The sequence below is a fragment of the Anas platyrhynchos genome, chromosome 5, assembly GCF_047663525.1.
Source record: "Anas platyrhynchos isolate ZD024472 breed Pekin duck chromosome 5, IASCAAS_PekinDuck_T2T, whole genome shotgun sequence".
NCBI classification, from domain to species: Eukaryota; Metazoa; Chordata; class Aves; order Anseriformes; family Anatidae; genus Anas; species Anas platyrhynchos.
The window spans coordinates 14,603,951-14,627,500 of NC_092591.1; the positions used below are offsets into that span (position 1 = coordinate 14,603,951).

The 23,550-nt window shown below is 40.1% G+C and overlaps 1 protein-coding gene across 1 annotated transcript in view; it reads right to left on the minus strand.

Moving 5' to 3' along the window:
- The window catches only part of VRK1 (VRK serine/threonine kinase 1), a 32,457-nt gene extending 25,588 nt beyond the window's left edge, over positions 1-6,869 (minus strand). Inside the window, exons 1-3 of the mRNA XM_027458514.3 lie at positions 6,761-6,869; positions 1,799-1,960; positions 213-268 (exon numbers count right to left, since the gene is read on the minus strand). Coding sequence (XP_027314315.1) covers positions 213-268; positions 1,799-1,955 — 213 coding nt within the window. The 5' untranslated portion in view covers positions 1,956-1,960; positions 6,761-6,869. The remainder of the gene's footprint in view (positions 1-212; positions 269-1,798; positions 1,961-6,760) is intronic.
- Positions 6,870-23,550: the final 16,681 nt, after the last annotated feature.

Sequence of the window (23,550 nt, forward strand, 5' to 3'; positions counted from 1 at the left end):
ACTCTTGAATCACAGAAATTGTCCAAAGCTACCTAGATTTTTTATTTTTGTAATTGGGCTACTTACGATGAACATGAAATGAAACAGAATCTGATCCATTTCAGGAATCTTTTTCAACTCTTCTTATGTTCCACTATCCACCCTCAAACACAAGAATCACGAATCTCAGAGTGATTTTCAATTTGTGAAGTAAGATTCAAATGCTGTCTTACCACTTTTACAACGTAAGGTGCATCACTGCCAATCGACTTTGAAGAATTATCATCAGCTGTTAAAAAGGAAGAGTTTATTAGTAGTATGAGAGGAAACTGTCACATAACATACACTTATTTGCTATGCAGGATGGACAACCAAATGATAGTGCAATTAATGAAGCAAAAGCATGTATTAGTATCTTAGGGTCTGGTAAAAGAACTACTATATATGACAAAACTACTCTGTATGGACATGGTCCACATTCTCCCTTCTATTTCAGGAGAACAGGCAGTCTACTAACCAAGGCTCTTCTTTCTCTATTATTCAAAAGCTTTTTCCTCAGTCAAAAGCATTTCCTTCATTTTCTAGGACTGTGATGAACACAGTTGTGGGTACGAACATGAGAACATTCTATTTTACTTTTTTTTTGCTACGTCACATATCCAAAAATGATTTTTTCTTGGTACCAAGCTGTTGATAGTTGTCACAAAAGGGGTCCCGAGTAAAAAAGACATCAAGTTAGGCAAAGACCAAGCCCAGGAGTCGGGTGCACAGCTTTGTGCAAATCATGAGTAAACAAACAGAGGGCAGGTTTGGGCTTGAACAATGCAAGCATTGCTAACACAAGAACTACACAACTTCAGAGAGCTGGAACTCCAGTCTCTGTCAATTTATTAGCTCAATGTGCAAGGCTGAGTAAGTAGAGAGTTGGCAAGAAGCCACCCATTGGTCCTGTTTGTTTCTTAATCCACTTACACTGCATTCTGTTCATTTAGAAACCAAGATAGATTTTTTTTTTTTTTAATCAGTGTCATTTCAGTGCAACCTCATCACAAAGAGGAAGAATGTAAGTACACGGCAAAAGAAAACCTTGTTAACACAATCGCCTTAAATTTCATCCCTTCAAAATTGTATGGAAAATTACTAAGAACACAAGTTTTTTGATTCCCTGAGGTATCCTTGAGACCTCTGTTCATCTGTACAAAAAACAGATACTGAATAGGGAACAGTATCCACCAAAAGAAGTTCTCTCTGAATTCAATAAAACAGCATTACAAGACAAGGTTTGTGGCGATGCCTTAAACCATAAGGTCAAAGACTGCAATCTGTTCCAAACGTGGGTTACGTGATGAAATAACCAACTTCTGTCAGAAGCTCACATTGCAATGAAGAACTCAAAATCAGCACAGTCAAAAATAGCCAACACATCAGCTGATCAGTTGTCTCCATAGGATGCACTTAGGCAGTTCCAGTTCAGAATTTGTGAAAGGACACTCACGTAAAAATCCAGTTCAGCCAGACCAAAAATATAATTTAAACAAAAATTAGACCACCCTTTTACTGCTAAGAAGGAATAATAATCTTGGATAAGAAGAATGAGACACCACTCTGACTACTACTGGAACGTCTCAACACAACCCAGTGCTTGCAATGACCATTTGTCTCCTCTTGCTAATTTTTTCCAAGAACATGAACCAAGCTCTGATTCTAGTCAAAAAAAAAAAAATCAGTTAAAGATACTGTGTCAATTTGTCATTGTTTTGAGCAAGGATAAACATCTCACTCTCCATTTTAAAGTATTACCAAAGATAACCAGACTTACCAAGGTACAGGCGTCCAAAGCCTCCTTGCCCTATAGGGACACCCAATTTCCATTCTTTTTTTGATGTATCTGTTAGAACCTCCCCTGGGGCAAACACTTCAGCAAGCTTCCTTTTTGCAGGGGCTCTTTTTCCTGACGTCTTCTTAATATACGGCATTTTCACTGGAGCAGGTAGGGAGAGAGAAAAGCAAAGAAAAAAAAATAGAAAAAAATGGGTTACATGCTGACGAGAAAATATTATTGTCTTTCTACTTCACATGCCAGTGTTTTACCCTTGTTTTTCCTTCTGAGAGATTTCCACGTAAGGATAGATTGTTAATTTGGTACTACAAAGATAGTTTAAAAGAAATAGAGCAAGTAATTTTATTGATATGAATTCTAAACAAAAAATAACTAATTTCTCCAGGCATCAGAAAAATCAAACAGCAAAAATCTTCGCATGAGAAATCTATGAGGAGACTTTGTAGAACACATGCTGGAAAAATCTCAGAATCTATTGTTCTAAATCAATCACAACTCTGAACTTAGAAAAAGTAAACTAATGAAACACAGCTCATCAGTTTTCCTGGGGTTTAATTTGCTTAGTGAAGAAATGCCAGATAGTCCAAGTCTTCAGTAATAATACAGAAAGTTATTAATGGTTACACCAAAAAACAACAACAACAAAAAAAAAACACACCATCACTGGTAAAAATTTCTCAGGGATTCCTCTTAGCTGTAAAAAAATACCAGAAAAATACAGAACTAATTGTTAATTATTTTTCTGTATAACTGCAAGCAACAGAAACGAGCATCTGCTTATTGTTCACAGGACAGCACTTAGTAGATCACCAAAAAAACAGTACATAACTACATATCTAGAGATCAGAGATGTAAAAGCACCGCTGCTGCCACCTCCCAGCCTCGGGTCCCAGACAAGGATTTCTAGAACAGCCTGCATTGGGAGCAAATATACGTCTGGGGTTTTTTGCAGAACCATGTCTTGCTTCAGTAAAAGAACTTACTGAAGATGTGGTGGCCATAAGGCAAGGTGTGCACTAACTCATTAAAGACCTTCATGAGGTGCTTTTACAAAGACACGATCTTTCCCACCACCTTATGAAGATGAAAGGCATACAAACACACACAGTTACTTTGTAAAAGATAAAGTTCTGACTGCTGGGATTAGTATTTTATTTTGCTTACATAAGCAGGAAGGAATATTAACACAATTCAGTAAACTTCTGGACATCAAAATCTTTTCCTCATTAGTCTAGCTGTTCAGTACAATAACCCTAAGTGCAGTTACTTAACATCAGGTTTTTTTCAGTTCTTACGGTCCTCTGAAGGACCTACACAGCATACGCCTCCTCAGTATCACAAAACAGGATGTTTTAATTCTGCTTCACTTTCCCATATTTCCAATTACTTCTGTAAAGTAACCTTCCCCCTTTAGTCAAGATGTAACTCTGACATTCTACGCTCACAATTTAAGGCTAACTTACACCCTTTTTTTTTTTTTTTTTTTTTTTAAATCTTCAAGGTGATACCCACTGTACTGTCTTAGAGGAAGATTTTTCCCCTAGACTTTCTGCAGAACAAAAATGACACTTCCAAGCACCAGATGCAGTCTCAGCTAGGACCATACCAATGGGAATGTGATGGTGTCAAAGCATCAGGAACAGACACAGTTAGGAAGGAATGGCAACATGTTGATACTGCTTAGAAGAGCGGGCCAACAAGATCAGAGCAGACTTTTAAGCAGCTTCTCAGGACACCCAGCTCAGGAAAAGGAAAGACAATAACACAGGGGGCAGACTGAAGCCTTTAGAAAGTGATAATGGGAAAATAAAATAGTTTTGAACTCAAAGACTGACTGACTTAAGGAAAAACAGAGTGCAAAAATCAGCAGTGTTGCCTAACGGACTCAGATGTGGGATATGATCGCAATCACTGTCATTTTCTAATGAGTACAAAACGAAACGAAGTGAGCAAACAGATCTCAAGCTAAGAACAATTTGAGAGACATGAAGAGGACTGGAGAGACTGCAGCTTGACCTCTTGAGTTACTGCTCATCATCCCTGCGAGACTTGGAAGTGTCTGAACCACTGTTCAGTAAAGGCACAACTTGCAACCTCTTTTTCAATAAAGCTAGCAAGCCAGTGAAACAAAACGATTGATTCATTTCACATCTTTGACATTCACAGCAAGTCTGTTGATAGTAGGTTTGCTTGAAATGGAATTAAGTTTACTTAAAATAGGTCCACAATAGTATAAAAGGAGCTGATGCTTTCCTTTTTCGGCGTTATCATTCAATGTGGTCAGTAATTATATGCCTGAAGGTAGTTAGTTAGAAAAAAATTAACAATGTCTTCCCTTCATCCATAAAAGCAAAATTTCAAAATGGACATAAGTTTGAACGTCCCCAGCTGGGAACCCTGCCCTTCCAACTACACTAGATACACATACATGGTTTCCTGGCTGCCTATATTCATATCCATCTGTTAGGATGGCAGCGTGCCTACTTACAAGTTGGTCAAACTATCAGTAGGCCATAGGTGCCAAACACTGATCGCTTTCAATGGGCAGCATGCACAACGCTAAGCACAGAGCCTATTGCTAAAAAGCTGTTATCCCTGGAAATATTTTAGCAATGGCCACACATGCTTTCACTTGTATGAGCCATCCATTCAAAGACTGATTGAAAGCAGAAATACCTGGAGGCTGCAAGAACTTTTGTCATGAAAGTACAAAATTGAAAAATAACAACAAAAATAATGAAAAAATGAGATAATGACATTTTACTGCAAATTGTATCATTCCGTGTGTTCCTCACAAAGCAGCAAACACAAGAGGTTTGTCAGGAAATGTACGAACCAGCAAACGCGATGCAGAACTGCCTACTGTACTTTCAACAGCTGGAATACAGTCATCTACTTTTCCCTAAAATCACCTTTAAAACTTCATTAAGAGAAATCACCTTTACCTTTCCTGCATCTCAATTACCTTTCCCCATCAGTAAATGGAAATACTTTCTATCTCGCAGGTATTGTGAAGCTCAATTCATTAGTGCCTGCAGCCATGCTGAAGTCCTTGGAAAGAGAGTGCCACCCGTGTCAAGTACTATACTATCATTCAAGTAGCAAATAGATCTGACCCTACTTAGCTAAGGTATCTGACAAGAACAATTTTCAAGGTGCACGATTGTAAACAGCAGCATTTTATGTGGTTACAATATGTGCAAAACAAAGATCTTCCTTCTAACAAGTATGAATAACAGAAGCCTATTTGTCTAAACTCTCTCTGAAAGCCTCTTAGTACCACAAAGGCTATTTCTCCTTCTCCCTAATAAAACATCTTGGAAGAAACTGAATAAACCGTACTTGAGATATGCAGACAATTTTGCATCAATAGTTCCATTAGTAGTGTTATCTTTACAAACGTGTCTGCAATGGTTGCTACTCTAACTACACTTGAACTCTTAGAATAAATATGAATAGCCACTTCTCAATTGGTGGTAGCATCCGTTCTCAATAAAACTTTGTAATTAATATAAATCAAATTTATTTTGAAGGACGCATTTCAGCTGCGTGGCAAGTCTGACTGGTTTCTTCCTGATCCTCTCCTTTTATTCTCAGGAAATTGTCGTTTTCATGGTTGTTTATCTCAGTAGGACCTATTCTCATTCTCAGCGCTGAGAAGGCACGTTGGTGACCTGTGCTCCTTTTCACGAACACGTAGGCCTGGCAAGACCTGAAGTCTGTGCATCATTAATACCGCTCATTGGTCACAGCAACACACCTTTTCTGCCTGAAAAAAAAAAAGGAAATAAAGACCACCAGAAACAAAAGAAATGTTTTCGCTTACTGAGCAAGAGGGGAAGAACGCAACACCTGAAGACTTCTGAGTGCTGCAGGACTGCTTCACAGGAAGGAGCACAAAAAATGCACCTGAACAGCAGTGACATGCAGTGCCAAGGGGTACATGGACCCATCACAATTTGTGTGTCCAGCATATACAAAGAAATCTTTGCTCACTATCATCATCTTACATTTTTGAGTACTGCTCGGTTAATAATCTCGGTTCCCAGAGATTGACAGCTAACAAATGATGCTACGTATGGAAGATGAGGCCTTACAGCTCTTTCCATAAGAATCTTTTTTTTTTTTTTTAAATACAAAATGAGTAAGTGTGCATTGTTAGACCACAATTTACTAAAAGTTCTTCATCATGATTGCATCATACTAGGCAAACTGAACTTTATGTGTTGTTTTGTGGGGCTTTTGGTTTTGTTTTTTAAAAACACACCAACACAACCTTCTTTTTTTTCCCCCTAACTTCAGAAGTTTGCTCAGAGAAAGGAGGCAGTCATTTACAAGGGGAATTGCTGTGTTGCTAACTAATTCCCAAGTGTCTCCAACAGATACATTTTACTCTTCTGTGTGGTGGAGAAGTACAGGTTCTCCTCAAAATCCGATGCCTTCAGTTAGTTCTTACAATAAAGAACACGGAACCCTTTATAAGGTGCCTCTGTCACTCCAAATCACCTCCAAACCAACAGCAAGTACCCATGCACGTGAAAGTGACCTAACTTTGCGGCTGCCTGGCGGCTTGGCACACCGTACAAAATTACCACCTCTGAAATTCATCAGGAACCCCGCCTGCTGGGGGGTACCCCTGGGAATTTACCCAACAGTTCACTCCTCCAGAGAAGGCGGCAGCGGCCTTCTGACAACAGCAGCACCTCAGGATTACTCGGGAGCAGCCCCGGGCAGGGGACCGCGAGGCCTGCACGCCGGGCCCTCCGCGCCGCGCCTCAGCCCCTGCCCGCCGCTGCTGGGCGCCGAGCACCTGCGGGAAGGGCCGCGGCCAGGCCCCGCCGCCCGAGGCGGCTCCCACGAGGCCGAAACGGCGTCCCCAGGAAAAAAATAAAATGAAAAAAGGGCCCCGAGGCCCGCCCGAGCCGAGGCGGCCACCAGTACCTCCTCCGCGCCCCGGCCCGGCCGCCACCGCCGCCGCCGCCCCGTCTGAAATTCCCGCACTGCCCGCCGGCGGCCCGCCCCGCCGCGGCGCCCACCTCCCACCATCGGCCGCGCCCATTGGCCGCCGCGCTCCCGCCTCACCCGGCCCCGCCTGGGGCACTAGGGCATGATGGGAAATGTAGTTCGGGAAACCGCCGAGTTTGGGGAGTTTTGTTTGAAAGTGGGCGGTTTTAAAACGAAGCGCGTCAGGGAGGGGGTGGGCAGGCCGATGGAGGTGTCCTGGGCCCAGAGCCATGGTGGGACACAGGCCGTAGGGTGTGGGGGACCAGGTGGCGCAGCAGTGGTTGGTGCCGAGGCCTTGAGGGGCCCATGCCGGCCATCCCTGCGCTCTGCCCTCACCCAAACGCCTCACAAACCCCCAGCAGCACACCTGCTCCCTTTGTCACTGCCCCTCTCTACTTCTCTCAGGTCCTAGTCAAACCGTGAAGCATTAAACCCGAAAAGTCTTGCTAAAAACCTGAGGTTAGAGGTCACAAAATGTCTGTGAAGAAGCAAGGGGTTCCACCACAGAGCACAGTTACACTTCCAGTCATATCCAACTCTTACCCTGCAGCATGACTATACTGATGCCACGCAAAAGTGCAAACAACTTAAAACAACTTTTTTCCTTTTTCTTTCCCTCTCATTCGCATTTCACGTTATTTTCTTTAGTGTGACGATGTGTACAAATTAAATGAAAGGTGTGTTTTCTTTCCTTTAATGTGCTGCTGTTAATCTTCAAAAGGAAAGCCACCATTCCCTAAGAATAGCAGTATGATGCCGCAGAGTTGTCTTTGTTCACCCACTATTATACATTCCAAGAGGACTTCAAGATGATCTGCTTGGTAACCTCACAGCTCTGGTGTATTTTAGGAAAGCAGTAAAAAACTATTGTACAGAACGCTATTAAAAGGTAGCTACAAATAATTTTTGACGCATTTAAGATCTTTCCAGTTGTCTTTACAAGTTGGACTAATTTTTGTATTTGCTTAGATAGGACCTTACATTTTTGTTTATGAATTCCTTCAGAACCCAGAGAGAATCAACTATAATTTTGAATATTCAATCAATTTGATGACGAAACTGATTTGTTCAGTAAAGATATTACATTTCTGTCTAAAAAATTCCACATGAGATAGGGCTGACACTTCAGCTCTTCATACCAAAGGAAGGTACAATATCATTTTAAAATAGAATCAAGTCCTTAAAGAACTTAATAAAGAATCACTTCAGCAAATACCTATTTTGCCCTTAAAACAAATGGAGAAACAAACACAGAGATGCTGACTACAGTTTGTTTAGCCTGTTGTAACAAAGGAAATTTGTATTCAATGCCTGAGTAAGAAATGGATTTCTGGACTCCTAATTCTGTATTACAAATTGCAAGGTCATTATTAATTGTACCGTTCAAAATATATTAAATTCAAAATTAAGATGCAGAGGGAGGAAAGGTCTTTTAAAATCTTGCAGTTCTTTGAAAATATCTTCTGTATTCATTCCTCACATTAAGTAGCTAAATAGGTAAATAGAGAAATGGAAGATAGGGAAGAAGAGGTCCAAACTCTACAGAGTACCTGTTAATTTCATGAAAAAGAGATGGAGTATTAGAGGCCTTAATGAAAACAGTGTAGAAGAAATGCTACAGAGTCAGATCACTTGGAAATTTCACTTTTTCCTGAAGTTTTCTGAAGCTAACAGGCATGATTTGAAGCTGTTAAAGGGGATCATTTTAAATAATTTGAAACTTCTAACGCGAGAGCTTGTTTGAAGTGCATTAAATTAATCCAAATTAAAGGGCTTTCATGAGTTTCTAAAGGGTTTGTATGTTTTCTTTGGTCAAGGTCCAAAACTCGTATGCACGGGCAATTTTTTTCTACTTAAAAATAAACGCCCAGACTGTCTCGGAAGTGTCTTCACCCATCTTAGTTAAAAATTATATTTATAGGTATACACACGTTTTATCTGGGGAATGCTGGATATCCTACGCTGTAGATACATTCATGTGCAGACAAACAACAGTACAGGCAGTCTAACTATAGCAATACAAAGAACTTCTGTTTATCATCAAACATTTCATATATCCCATTACATGTGAAAGAATTATTATCTATCCTGTTGCAGTGCAATGCTTTTTCCTATAATGGAATTTTACTCTGCAAATTTATTTTGGTATTAAAAGGTTCCACTTTATAATGTCTATGGTTCAATCAGTGATCTAAAAGGCACTTAAATGCTTTGAACAAGATACATAAAACGCTTTTACTGCAAAAGCTTTGCTGTATCTACCAATTTTACCATTGATCTCCTTCCATGTAAGGCAGTTCTGGAAGCTGCCCATGCTGTATAAAATCACATGGTGGCTTTTGATCTCCAGCTGGTGATTAAAGCACATTATGGAGGTTTGAAATTTTCTTGTGGTCATTAGCATACCTCCAAACATTTCTCTGCTAAATAGTAGTGGTGTTCTCACTGCATGCTATCTAAATAAGAAATCAGAAATCTATAAACTTATTATTTATAATCCTTTGTAGCTCTGAGGATAGAGATCTCTTGAATGAGGTGAGCTTACCCGTAGCAATAGACGTACTGATCAAATAATGATTTCTTATGGTGACTAGTCACTAGCAAAAAGCAAGGAAGAATGAGGTTATATATTTTTAAACCCTCTTTTGATGCAAACAGGCAGAACTCCATGCTTTGCAACACCTTGTATAATTACTCCCTATCTGCAGTTCTATATTTCCCGCTGCTTAAAGACGTCACCATTGCTCCCAAGATCACGAGGCTATTGCAAGTTTTCCACAGCAGATTTTTGAACAACTGCAGTATTAACTCTGTTGCTTGAAAAAAAAAAAAAAAAAAAAAAGAAAAAAAAAGCATCTTTTCCTCACTTTTTGAAAATGTATTTGTGTGGTGGGAAAAATAAAGAATCACTTACCATATATTTGTTACTTTCTCTAGCAATCTCCTTGGGGTTTCCTTTCACAGAAAATAAATGAGGATGTCAGCTTTATATATTTATATTTCACTTTATTATATTACATTGCATTTTATTTATGTATTTCTACCATCTGTATCGTGCAAGCAAGCAAAATTTACTGCATGTTACCCAGATACAGAGAAAAATGTTTCATTTGTTCAAAGAGTTTACGGTCAGTAAATATCAAATAAATTCCAAAGCTTTCTGTTAGTTGTTCTGACCTGTCCCCTCACTCCCAAAAAAATGGAATGAATACAGGTAACGTTGTTTCTGACAAGTAAACAGCTTTTAAAAGGGAATAAAAGCTGGAGGGCAGCAAGAGCATTGGTCTGGAATGGATATTGCAGTTGTAAGGGAAATGTGTAAAGGACAGTAAAACTGGTGGAAGAGACGGGCAGGCAGATAGCAAGGTTAGAAATACTGGCAGAGCAGTGAGGACACAAGGCTGCAGTTCTCTTACGTTCCTCCCCTGGTGCTCTGGCACAGCACCTGGAGTTACTGGAATCTAGGAAATAACAGATTCCCATCTCTGCTTTTAGCCAGCAGCTTGATTAACACTTGGAGAAAGAGCAGAACTACAGAGAGAGAGCACTAAAGATTTAACATATAAGCAACATTTTTCTTGTACATCCAAGCAACACCCTAAATACCTGAGATATTTTGTAAGATTGGACACAGCAGTTTTTATCCAAGGAGCTTATTGTTCAGAGAGAAAAAAGAGACAGACAGAAAGAAAGAAAGAAAAAAAAAAAAAAAAAAAAGAAAAAAAAAGCAGTGCATATCACATGCTTTTTCATACAAAACATTAATTTGTATTCATATAAACAAGTATTTGGTGGATTAATTGTCTCATACGAACTTCCTTGGAGAAAGTAGAAGGGGCAGAAGTCATTGAATGTTTCATCAGAAGAAGATATCACACCACAAAAATTAAAAATAAAATATTGTATCTTATAATATATACTTTTCTGTCTTCTGGCAAGCTTTATTACCCAAAACTAGGTGTCTGGCAAAAAATAAAAACACTTATTGCTGCTCTTCTGTACCCATGGAATCCTTCCTGTCAGGCTGCTCTGTAGTGTAGTTTTGGTGTTCATGACCACACTAATCTACATAAAATTTACATGACATGTAACAAAATATATGATTTGCATAAGAACTGGCTTCCTCGGTCCCAAATGGCACTGAGTAATTCTAAAAAAATCCTACCACTAGGTGTCTCATTGGTTTTAATATACTCCAACCTAGGAGCAAGAAATGCTCAACAAAATTTAACAAAAATACAGTTAATTACCACTGACATTCCCTCCTTCGTTACACCAGCACACCCTGAATTTAATCACAAGCATTATTGTAATCAAGCTGTCAATCAGATTTTGAAATATTTCATTTTTTGACATAATTACAGCAGAATCCCTACAGCCCGTCTAGAACATGGATATGGCAAGATTGATATTGTGTTACAAAATGTGATCTGACAAAAAAAAATTGATGCTTCTGTGCAAAAATTAAAGAAACACTGAGCTGCTAATGCATTTACCCTGCAAATATGTCTCATCAGGTAGAACGTCAAGAGTTAATACAAGTGCCTGCCCATTCACTGAATAACGTACATGTTCTTGTCATGCTTTAAACGCTGAAATGTTGTCCATGTCATTTTTATTTTTGTTTAAAAATCTATAGCTTTATTTTACTTCCTTGGCACCAACTGTATGGGGGCTTTTTTGCTTTTAGGCTTAAGGTAAGCAAAAGATTTAGAGAAGCAGCCAGCAGAGAAATGAGATGCCAATGGCTTGTGTTGAAACTCTTCTTAGTCAGTCCTGTCTATGGAAATCCACAAAACTGAGGTATTTTATTAAAGTTTGCAAACAGTTTGCGTTCCTGATGAGACATGAGACATCCATAGCACATAGTGACATCCTTTCCAAAAATTCCATGTTCCTGCTTTTGGGTGTATGGTGGGGAGCATATTTTTTATGCTAGCACTTCAGAACATACGAGATGCCTCTAGAGGTGCTCTCTTCAGGTGGGCACCCATCACAAGGGTTCCCCAGACCACAAATAACACAGGCTTTGGGCTGGCTCCAGTGAGCCTTGGTCAGATATAGTCTCTCACTGCTGGGACACGAGTTTGTCTTTTAACCAAGAAGGTAATTTTTACCATCTGATGACTACTTCATGGCCTCTGTGAATGAGTTTGCAGACCCCAGCCTGATTTTATGTAGACAGCTGTCCCCTTTCACAAAAACAACTGTCACAATTGGCAATGGTTGTGACATGTGCTGCCAGCAGCAAGGGCTCAGGATGAATGGACTGGAGGCAGGAGAGTGTTCTCACTGCGAGGTGAGGATAGGGGATATTTGCAGTACTACCAAAGGTGCTGTACTTCAATGTGCAGTATTGATAATTCAGACATCTTTCACATGACCAGTGCTCTTTGCTTTAAAAGCCACTTGCTTGTATATTTCTAGACAGGTGTTCCACTGGAATAATTTAGCTAAATGTGTTTAGATAACTTAAGACAACCTCTGAGCCAATAGCAAATCAATAATTAATTTCTTCCTTTCCAATGCTGGGTGAGTATTTGTCACTGGAGAGATATGTGAGGTTTTTAAGAAGCTGCAGAAGCACACATGTAACTTCACACATAATCCCAGCATTTTTCCACCTTGACCTCAAGAGATGCACCATAAATGTGCTCCTTCTCTCTATGCTCACTCTGTCCTCAGAGGCCCAGTTGCTTATTTTCCATAAATTGGTACTGGCCCTGTTATTCAGAGAAGTACTGTTTCACTTGGGTATTATCACAGCTCCTAAGATCTCTATTCATAAGATCTGCTTTTTTTCTAGCTGAGTTTTCATATTTTCATCCAGATATCTGTTGGAAGGATTGAATTAACTAATGTACTAGTAGCAACTAAGAAAACATGTTTAATGAGCTTTGTCCTCTGCCACAATGAACTTACCAGGGCAGTGAGACAGGGGCATATAGACATAGGTTCCCTGTCTTATGCCTTGAGAACAGATTAAATTTCCCCCTGTTCTTTTCATCCCATCACCTCCTTTTTTCCTTGACTCACCTGAACCCACCTAAAAAACAGCTAATTTTTGCTAGTAAAGACCTGTCTTTGAAGATATTTCAATGGTATTAAGCCTACCTCAATGATATAAATAAATAAGCGAGTTCAGCAGTTTTTACAACACCATATACTGACAATATTCCAAACTGTCCACTAAACATTTTTCATTCTCCATGGAATATCAACACATTGACTGCAATATTTCTATCTGTGTTCTTTTACTTGCTAATAATCAAATTGCAGCCATCAACCTTTTCATTTAGAACTACTTGCTCCAAAAAGTAAGTACAGCCATTTGAAACAATTTTGTAGCTATCTCAGACAGAATGCAAGTTTTACATTGTTGAATTGTAAGAGTGCCACCTCGTAAACATATTATAATGTATATTGGTCTATTTTGGTGAACAGCTGAATAATAATGTACTTTAAAAACAGTTTGAAATGCATCTTCTAAGATATAAAGCAGGGAGGCTGACTAATATGAGAATATGGCTTTTCACAGCAAACCTAATGAAAGCTTGTGAAAACTACAGTCAGTATCTCATCACCACACTGGCTACATTGGCTGCAATACAGTCAATACTATATTGACTGCTAGAAAGGCTATAAGTATAAAGCGTTCCATCTCTCTTGATGAAAGTAACTGAGCTGGGCCAAAATTGATGGGTAAAAGAGTAAATCTTCCAGTTTCATGAATTTTACATAACTCATTCTTGAATATTTCTTGGAATTGTGTCCCGTGTCCTTCACCAATGTAAACTTTGCTTTTGCTTCACTTCTGAAAAGTCTTTGGAGAATGATCATTAAAGTAATAGCATATTTTTAATACATAATTTATCTGCAGAGCCCCAAAATAGAGCTTGCTTTGCCCATGTTTCTAGTTCAGAAAACTCAAGAGGAAACAACTACTTTTTAAAAGATTAGATTACCTCATCAGGTGTTTTATGCTTTTTTATTAAGTTATTTCATTAAATCTGAAAATATTTCCTAAGCGTTTGCTGTAGACTTGGATTTCTATTGTTTGAGCATGAAACAGCCTTTGGAGCAGAGGGCCAGGTCTGCCTGGTTCAGGCATGGAGTCGCCAGCCCCATTTGCTCAATGTTGCGTGCAGAGAGAGCTGAATTAGCCCAAGTGCAGACTCCACATCTCTCCCCCTCTCATGCAGACTGCTATTCAAACATTCATTCTGGGATGAAAAGCTCCTTCCTTGTAGTCATCAGCCACGGAGTGCCCATTCACCATAGATGCTACGTTACTTCTAAGTCTTAATCCAGACCCCACCGTTCCTTTGGTATGGTACTCAGCACAAGGAACCTGCACACACACTCCCATGCTCCCCCCAGAAAACAGAAACACCTACTCCAGAAATCAAAAACCTAATCTGAAAATATATCCTATATAATCAGCTAGAGCTATGCCTTCCTCCACCTCAGTACCGCTATCTTTGTGCTGTAATGCGGATTAAGCACTAGCTCAAAGTGCAGTTATTGAGGGACCACTTTAAGTGTCATATAAAAGAGAGGCTACATTTGGTAATGCTCAGCACGAGATGCAAGAAAGATGTTCCTTACAAAAAGAATCAGAGAAGGAATTCAGATTCATGGAAGTTTGCCCTTTCTGTAGTCACTTGGTCAAATAAAATATATAACCTTTTCCTGCAAATGTTTGTCACATCTTTAGATTGCCAGAGCCTCTACCAGATAGATCAAATCAATTACGTCGCACATTCCCCCAGTGGAAAGACAAATGTAGGATAAAGGATGCAAGTTATTATAAGGCATCTGAAAAGTTATTTGCAAAACACCATTTTTAGGCAAGGTTGTTTTGTTTTAACTTAACAATGTAGCATCATAAAAATCAATTTGTCTGTCTTTAATGTGGTCATTTTTACCAAGGCAATGTGAACACGGAGAGAATACAAACCATTAAAGGTGTGATCTAATAATATTTTATATCCCTTTGATTGGTTGTGAATTGTGAATAAACACACTGGTCAGAACACTAAAATAATTCAGCTTTCTACCACACACCAACAGAGGAAATAACACACACACACACACACATAAAATCAAAAACCACCATGAAAAATATATACAGGGAAACATTCACAAAACCACGGAAGATGTTCCAAGAAAGAACCAGAAGGGACATTTGACTGGAAATGAAAGGAAGCCTGGGGATTTAACAGATGAGTGGCAGCAATGACAGCAGGTAGGAGTGGGCAGCTGAGGGGTATGGTCTGGTGGCAGGGACGGAAGAATTGCACCTGGTGTTTCTGGGCACTCAAGTTGTTGGGAAGCAGGTAAAGCAGAAAGAGGGCAGAGAATCCAGACAGAAGAGGGCAAGAAGAACTGAGCTGGAAATTCTGGAGAGCAGCCCTGACCAACTGGAAAGCCTTTGCAAATGAGCACTGGTTAGAAAAGAAAAGGACAAGCAGGGGGAGGAGGAGGAGAAAAAAAAAAAAAAATGAGACATAGCAGTCTGAAAGGTCTTCCACTGCTCTAGCAAGTAAGGATTTTCCAACTGAGGAAGGAGGGAAACTGAAGCAGACAAGGCAGCAGGTAGAAGGTACTTGCCAACTTCAAGTTCCCAGCCAAGTTTGCTTAGCATGGCCACACATGCTATGCTTGGCACCTGCTACATTGACCATTTGCAACGGTTCAGAATTGTATTTGTTCCCTTTTCACTGTGTGAAATGATCTGGGGACACTTACACCCAGGATGTAGTTTAGAAGGTTATACGGTGAGGCTGCAATATCTTGAAAAAACATGAATTGTACAAGCGAAATTAGGTCTGTACTAAAGACTAACCTTCTGCCTGCTACCATGCAGCTCTGCCAATGCACTTCAAGCTCGACTTACAATACCCTGTGTAAAATTTCAGTGCCACCTCTCGTCAGAGCAGTGACTCAGTCACACCGAACTGTGTCACCTCTGTGGCAGGATGCAGCCCCTTGTGTCGGTGCTGTAACATTTATGACTCAGAATCCAACACGGTAATCAACACAAAACAGAGCAACTCCAAAAGCAGGTTTCTAATGCAGGTTTGATAGATCACCATTCAATGAGATACAGCAGGTAGAGAAGAAATTTCAGACTGGTATACATAATTATATTGCATCTTAAAGAAAAGGTCACATTTTTAACGAGCAGCATCATGTTTTTCAAGGTCCACAGGGGAGGACAAGAGAGAACAAGCCTGGTTTCCTTTATACTGTCATCATTACTATCCAAAACACAATGGACTGGGCAGCGCAGAGGCCTGCAGCATGGCGAGTTTTCCTTTAGGCTAGGTTTGAACTCTTAGCTCTGTCAAGACTGGTAAGAAGCCATCTGACAGTTGCCAACTCATATAAGCAACTGCGGATAGTTTGGTTGGCCCAATAGAATTTCTAATAGAAAAAAAAAAAAAAAAGAAAAAAAAAAGAAAAAAGAATACAGGCAGCAGTGCTATCAGTTTTGGCATCATCACTTCAGGCTAAATAGCAGAAAAGGCTTATCTAAGCAAGGAAGTATCCTGAAGCATCTACCTGTTTGCTGTTGTCATTTTACACAGAGGCACATGCTCCAGCATACTCCTGCTCTGGTCCTGATCTGTTTAAGCCAGTGGTAAGGGGTGGCCACAGCAACACGTAGATGCTTCTCATCAAGTCAATGAGCAGGGAAATTTTGAGTTGGCAATGACCAAGTTAGTGTTGCCCCGTTGTTCTTGATTTCTCGGTAACAAGAAGCAAAGCGTGTTATCCAAAGCCATTTCTGCTCTTTACAGTGAGGAAATTATTTCCTTCTTTAACAGGAGTCTTTAAAAGCAGTGTGACAGAATTGCAGTCAAGAGAAAACTTCACAGTCCTCAAAAATATGACCATCACAGCCACTCTGATCTTCATATCCATACCTGAATATGTTCAAATCCTTCTTCGAGGAACAGTTTCCTCACAACCTGAATTTAACTTATACTGCTAGCAGAGATTTCTTTTATGACACTGAGCCATCCAGTGGCACAGGCTGAAACAAACTACTACATGTGCTTGCAAATGCATTTCTCCAGTCACTTTCCTTATATGAGATTTCTATTAGTGACTACAAAAAAAAAAAAAAAAAAGACAAAAACTCACAACAATAAAATATTTATTTAGTGAATATTGCAAATAGAACTGAAGGCAATAAACACTCCTCATCATTTAAGGTCAAACAGAAGGGATCTCCTGACTGATTTAATAGAGAAGAGAATTTGAAAAAAAAAAAAAAAAAAGAGGAAAGAAAAGAGGCTTTTAACTCATGATAATGATAGTGGACAACATCCTGGTCTATTTTGTTACTTTTAAAGAGAAGGGAATTTATTTAGGTTTAATTAATGTTCTGAACATCTCTGACTTAGTTTGTCACTCTTCTTAATGCCTCAGAGGTTCACCTCTGCTAGAATTAAATGCTGCTTTCTTCACTAACATTAGAGAAACATATCTCAACTTCATTTTGCAATCTTACGATATCAAAGGAGTTCTTGTGGTCATCCATCCATTCTTCTCCAAAGCAGCCCCTATTTGCCTTGCTTTCTTTTCATCGTGGCAACACTAAGTATAAGTTAAAACATAATAGCAGGCAAGTTGAAATAGCACTAATATAATATCATCAAGGGATGGTTCAAGAAGTCACTGCTGGTGTCTGCACATAATCTAATTCCAATCAAGTGAATCTCTACAGCATTTTTTCTTTCCACAGACCAGCTGTGCAGGCTGGTATCTTTACTCCACCCAGATCTGCATTAAGTTTAGCAGGGTCCTGCCACAGGTAGCCAGAGTCCTACCTACATACAGAAAAGAGATTCAGAGGTATCACAAGCTTTATCAGCGCACATCTACATATTAATCTGTAAGTATCCTGATGTGACACCTTTTTTACCATAACAGATATGTGCTAATTTTCCAGTGGAAAATTTCAAAGAGCCCAAGTTTCAAATTCAGTGTTTAGTCTGAGCATCCACCCTTACATCACTTCTTTACACGTGCATGCATTTTTACCTACAGTGGTTAGTATCAGATGTCAGAACCTGACCCTCTGAAAATTCTTGTCGTAACAGTTTGAATTAACTTAATTAATCCCAGATCACCTCACTTTTGTCCATGCTACAGTCTTGTGGCTGCAAAACAATACGTTAGTATTTTAAATAGCAAGAGATAAGTATCTGCACGCAGAAGCAGAGATCCAAACACTGATGGCTTAAATGCCATTAAGGGCAAAATTTATCGCCATGGAGGGCAGTAATTAAGTATAGTGTGAGTGGGTTTTATGTTTTAAAAGATTGTGAGCACATTAAATGCTGAATAATGGTGCTACAGCAGTAGTGGGTAGAGCTTGGCTTAGCATGGGCAAAGAAGAAAGATCATTAGCAAATAAAATAGGGAGCACCTCAGGGGACACGCCTACAGACAGTCTGTCACCCACTGGTTTTAACATTTCATTTCAAAATTTAATTAGATATCAATTTCTGAATGCCTAAATAAAATCAGCCCCTTTGCATAGCATCCACATGCATCAGCTCTCACTGATACATTTGAGGCTATAGCAATGCTCCTCTCCTTAACTTTTCGAGGGGAAAAAATAACAAAAGAATAGCCCGAAAGGATATTCCTAGCCTAGCAACCCAACAAACCATCTAACAAAAGTAAACAATGTTAATACCACTATTTAACTCATGATTGATGCACTGGAAGCAATAGCAGCTCTGTGCAAAAAGTATGTATGAGGCAACAATATTTTGCATTAACCTAGCAAAGTACAGGGCTGAAAGTGTCTGATATCCATGGCTAATAAGGAAATGCTTCATTGATCACAAAAACAATGAAAGTCATCTATCATTCGAGTAAAATTCCGCTAAAAGAAAATAAAGCTGTGGTAACAGCTTGTCCACCCTTAATGACAAGTGTTGCTTGTCTACCATTTATATAAGGGAGTGTCAAAGCACAACTGGCTTTACCCAAAACACATATGGGCTTATTTTTTTCTTAAGAGATATTATTCAAAGGGGGTAAAACCCTGTCTTCTCAAGACCTCTTTTTTCGAGAAATTAGAGGTAATCTTAATTTTAGAATAGTGGAGAGGAGCCATTCTCTGGTAAAGCACAATGATCACTAATTTTAGGGAAAACATTTGCCTTAAAAAAGCTAGTTTGGTGTAACACTAGGGTCTACTTTGACCAAATTTCCTAACTTATCTAGGAAACTACTAAGAGGCTACATACAATATTATAAGCCCTCAGTATAAAAATAATTAAGAACCATTGTAGGCTCCAGGGGGCACTACTATTGATGCAGTGCTGAGTGCTGAGACAGATCACTGCAGCATCTGGATATTACTAATTTAGGGTGTCGTAAAGAATTAAAAGTGTGAAAGAAAAACCACTAGTTCTGTTCTGGCTACTAGCTAATCTCTAATCAATGTTCCCTCTCTGAAGTAAAGGCAGCAAGCCAATTCAATGTGCAGATGATGAGGCAGGTGTACCCCACGTCGCAACATACAATCCTAAAATGCCTGTTTTTTCTTAGAAAGGCAACCAGAGTTTGGAGGAGACCAGTGACATAGAGCAGTTTAGGGTTTCAAGAGCTTTTACAACTGAATTTTCATCTTCCAAAAATTAAATATACCTTCATTTTTTTGAAATAATTGCCAGCTACTCAGAAATATGACTGTTGTACAAACGTGTGAGCTACCTTTATTAGTGGCATCATAGCATTTTCATTGGGGTTTTGTTAGCCCAGCAGTTTTTATACTTTGCAAATAATTCAATGCAGCTGTAGTAGGCTCAGCTACATTCTGCAACAGGTAGTCAAGATGTCCCTGTAAACCATCTGTCCATTCATCTATCTTAGAAACATATCCCCTTATTTCAGTAATGCTCAGAAATCATGTCATTTGATGACTGGTAAAATCATCTCCATTTTGTAGATGGGGAATGAAATGAGGCCTGGGGTCCTGCTTCAGACTGGGGCTGAAGTTTGCCGTGTCCGTTCCTTTTGTGATGATGCCTCACTCAATGAACAATTTCCCTTCGCTCATGACAACATCTCTGCCTACTGAGGCTGGTGTCCGTAGCTGATGTTTGCCAGAAGGCACCAGCCCTCCTTATTGCCCTTGTGCAACTGCACAGTACCTTGTCCCAGTGGGAGAATCCATTTGGGTCTTCAATACCTCATCTTCATCCTAAAGAACTGCAGCAAGGGGGCAGGGAAATTGCTCAAGCAACATGCTGACTCAAAAGTCTTGGTGGGGGTATTGGATATACATGGTAGTTAGCAATGCCTGTATACTCCATTTAAGATCTCTTTGTGCTGGCTGATCATGGAGAGATGGTTTACAAAGAAAGTACATGGCATGGTTTGCAGTCTCCATGACAGGTTAGTTTAATCAGGCTACTCAGCATATAAGGCATTCAGAAATACCTAAATGTAAATGGACTCCCCAGCCTCACCCAGTTTCAGAGCTGTGCTTAGCATTTCTGTGTAACCCAGCCACCACCGCAGTGCTGTAGTGAACTACACAGACAGCAGACGGTGTGCTAGGTCCGTGTCACTCTAAAGCGAACCATCAGGGGCTGTCACATTCCTCCAGCACAGGGAAAGGCAGTCAGTGTTCACTTATGTCAAAGAGCAGATACCAGTGCCAGCAGAGGGGCAGAGCCAGGGATGGCCGTCTGCTCTTTGGGGCTGCAGAACCTGAGGTCTGGGCTGTGGCTGCCCTCCTTCTGCCAGGACTTGTGGAGTTGCCTTGGGGCTTCTGGCACAAATAACTCCGAAGGCTATGACTGTGCACAGGAGTTACCCTCCCATGCCACAAGACAGTTTCTACGGGCTGAGCTAAGGACCACATGCTTTTGTTCTTTTTTACATTATAACCAATATTCCCTACCTGCTTCAAAAGCAACAAGGGCTGGGCAAAAGGAGAATATTTTCAGGAATGCTTATTGGCAAGTATACGTGCATACAAAGAATTACAAAGTTTGTGCATGGGGCCGTACAAGAGTACACTAAAACAACACCACGAAAACACCGCATCTCCTCAAACTAGGAATGTCTAATACAGTCCTCTTCTTGAGCAGATCTACAGTGTTGTGTTTCCATCTCCAATATACAGTGCTGACATGCAACAGCAAGGAACTTAGCTGTCTTATTTCCTAGAAACCTTGCAAACAGATAAATGATTAAACAATAAACGGCAGGCAATAAGCTCAGCCCCACAGCCCTGTTAATTACTTAATACAGTGTCATATTTGACAGATCCTCTCTGCTGTGCTAAGGGGCTATCTTTGCTTGGGTGTGTAACCCAGTAACAAATACAAACCACTTCAGCTTCACAGCACCCACGGTGCAAGATGGCATCAAAGCCCAGGCAGAGGCTGCTTCCAAACTAAGTTGTTGGCTGTGTTGCAAACCAGAGGAAAGCTTCTAAAAAGGATTTCCAGTGACCTAAAGGGGCTTCATACTTTCAAATGGACAGCAGAAAGCAATAGCTCACTTAAGTTCTGCAACAGCAGTTGCTGTTGAAGCACTGAATTAATTTCCAAGCTGAGACAATTCACGGGTGCAAGGACTACTGCGAGCAGCACCAGGGTCCAGTTTCAAGGCCTTTATTTTATATAAAGCTGTGCACCCTTCTAACACACAGCAAAACATGTCACTTGGCCCCATACCATTACAACATGTCCTTGGTGTAATAAATATAACACCTTTATTTTAGCACAAGCACAACAAAGCCTTGTTGTTCTCAAAGCAGCATACAAGCGCCATGGTTGTGGACATGCCCACAGAGTGACTCATGGTGGAGTAACTTCAGGTCCCAGTGGCCAGCTCTGCACCCAGGGGTGACCAGAGAGGTGGCACGGAACAGGCACAGAGCTGCCGTGCCACCTGTGCCGGAGCAGGACCGGCTGCCATCGCTGATTCCACCTCATGCTCCTGTCAGGAGCCCGCTGCTCCTGCAGCAAGGCTTGGGACTGGAGAAAAATGAAATTATGCTCTCCCAGCACTCAGGAATGTGAGGCAAACTTTGAACTGGAAGCTGGCTTTCAAGCCAAGCCCATGCCTGGGGGTGTTTTCCACGCGGGCACACATCGACAGAGTCACACTCACCTGGGGGTCACGCAGCGGTAACACCAGCACTCCATCTGCTTACCAAGGAAGCCAACATAGTGTTAAAAAGCACGCAGGATGCACAGACCATATTGGACTTTAGACAGGAAATTATCTTTTCAAATTTTGGTTGAGCGATAAGAAGCTTTTAAAACTAAAGAAATGAATGATGTATGCAAAGCTGTACTTGAAATGATTCTGGTGTTGCAAATTGCCATGCTCTTACTGTGGAGCTGATGAAAATAAATGAAGCTCTGCGTTGCTGGGCTTTTTCCTCCCCCTTCTAATAAATGAAATGAAAAAGCCCCATTATTGTGCCACCTGCTTCAAATTCCTAATTGTGGTAACTGAATTCTGAAATTGTTTGTTAGCTGTGTAATATCACAGGCATTAAAAATACTGAGAGGCTATTAAGTTCTTTAAAACACAGCACCGGATAAAAAGGTGCAGCTATCTTCAGATTTTATTTCCATGAAATAACTTTTCCAGTGGAGAAATGTGTTAAAATCCTACAAGTGCATACTGAAAAAAATCCCTGTTAATTTAACAGTTTGAGAAGCTGCAAAGTAAAGACCCAGGAGAGACGCACAGGCATATTTAAATATTTTTAAAAGAGAGCACTGTGCCATTCTGTTCCTATTTTTCTGGCACGGAAATATAAAAAATTCAAAAGACAATAGAAATCACATGAAATTCAAATGCAGGATTTCTGATGAACAGGTAGGTGTGTGCACATACACATCTCTGGAGTGCCTGTAAGCATGGAATCTTCCTGCGTGCCTGAACTATTGCTGCATGTGTATATAATGCATCTAATTTAATTCCTAAATTTCGGTTTCTCCTTTTAACAATGTTCCACCTTAGATATCTACATAGATTTATTTTTTAATTAAAATTAAAAAAAAAAGAGAGAGAGAGAGAGAGAGAACACAGTAATTATCAAAACAAGCTATAAAGAGTTCTTGAAAGGATTCGTCATTACAAGTAATTTTTCTGGCTATCCAACTCCCATTGTTTTGTTCATTTTAATGAGAAAGGACTGGAATCAGTTAAGCAAGCAGATCTGCAAAAAGTTATCCCACACATCCAAGAAAGTCTTATATTTTACAAATACACATGGAGATGCATAAATGTATGTATGTGTAAATTACGAGACATGATGCAACCTTTTCCCTTAGATTAACTTCTCATGTGTAAAATCGCAGCACAAAAATTTAGTAAAGGGTTAAAGCAACAATCTCAAAATTCAAGTCAGATGTGACAATATTCAGCACACCGAACTGCTGAAATCTACATGGAATTAGACATCCCTTTGCCCATCGAACCAAATTAACCATTTTGTTATTACCTTGCTCAAGCAGCACTTTCGAGTATAGGGGCCAGGAAGAAAGGGGCATTCCTCACCCTGCTTATTACTGGGCAGTGCTCCCAAACACTCACACAATTGCTGCTTTCCCCACTTCCCAGCTCCGGAGGCAGAAGTCACCAGGCAGCCCCAGAACAAATTCCAGGAACAAAAATTCTTTCTCAGCTTTATGCTGGCACACAAAGGTGTCCTGGTGGTGGCA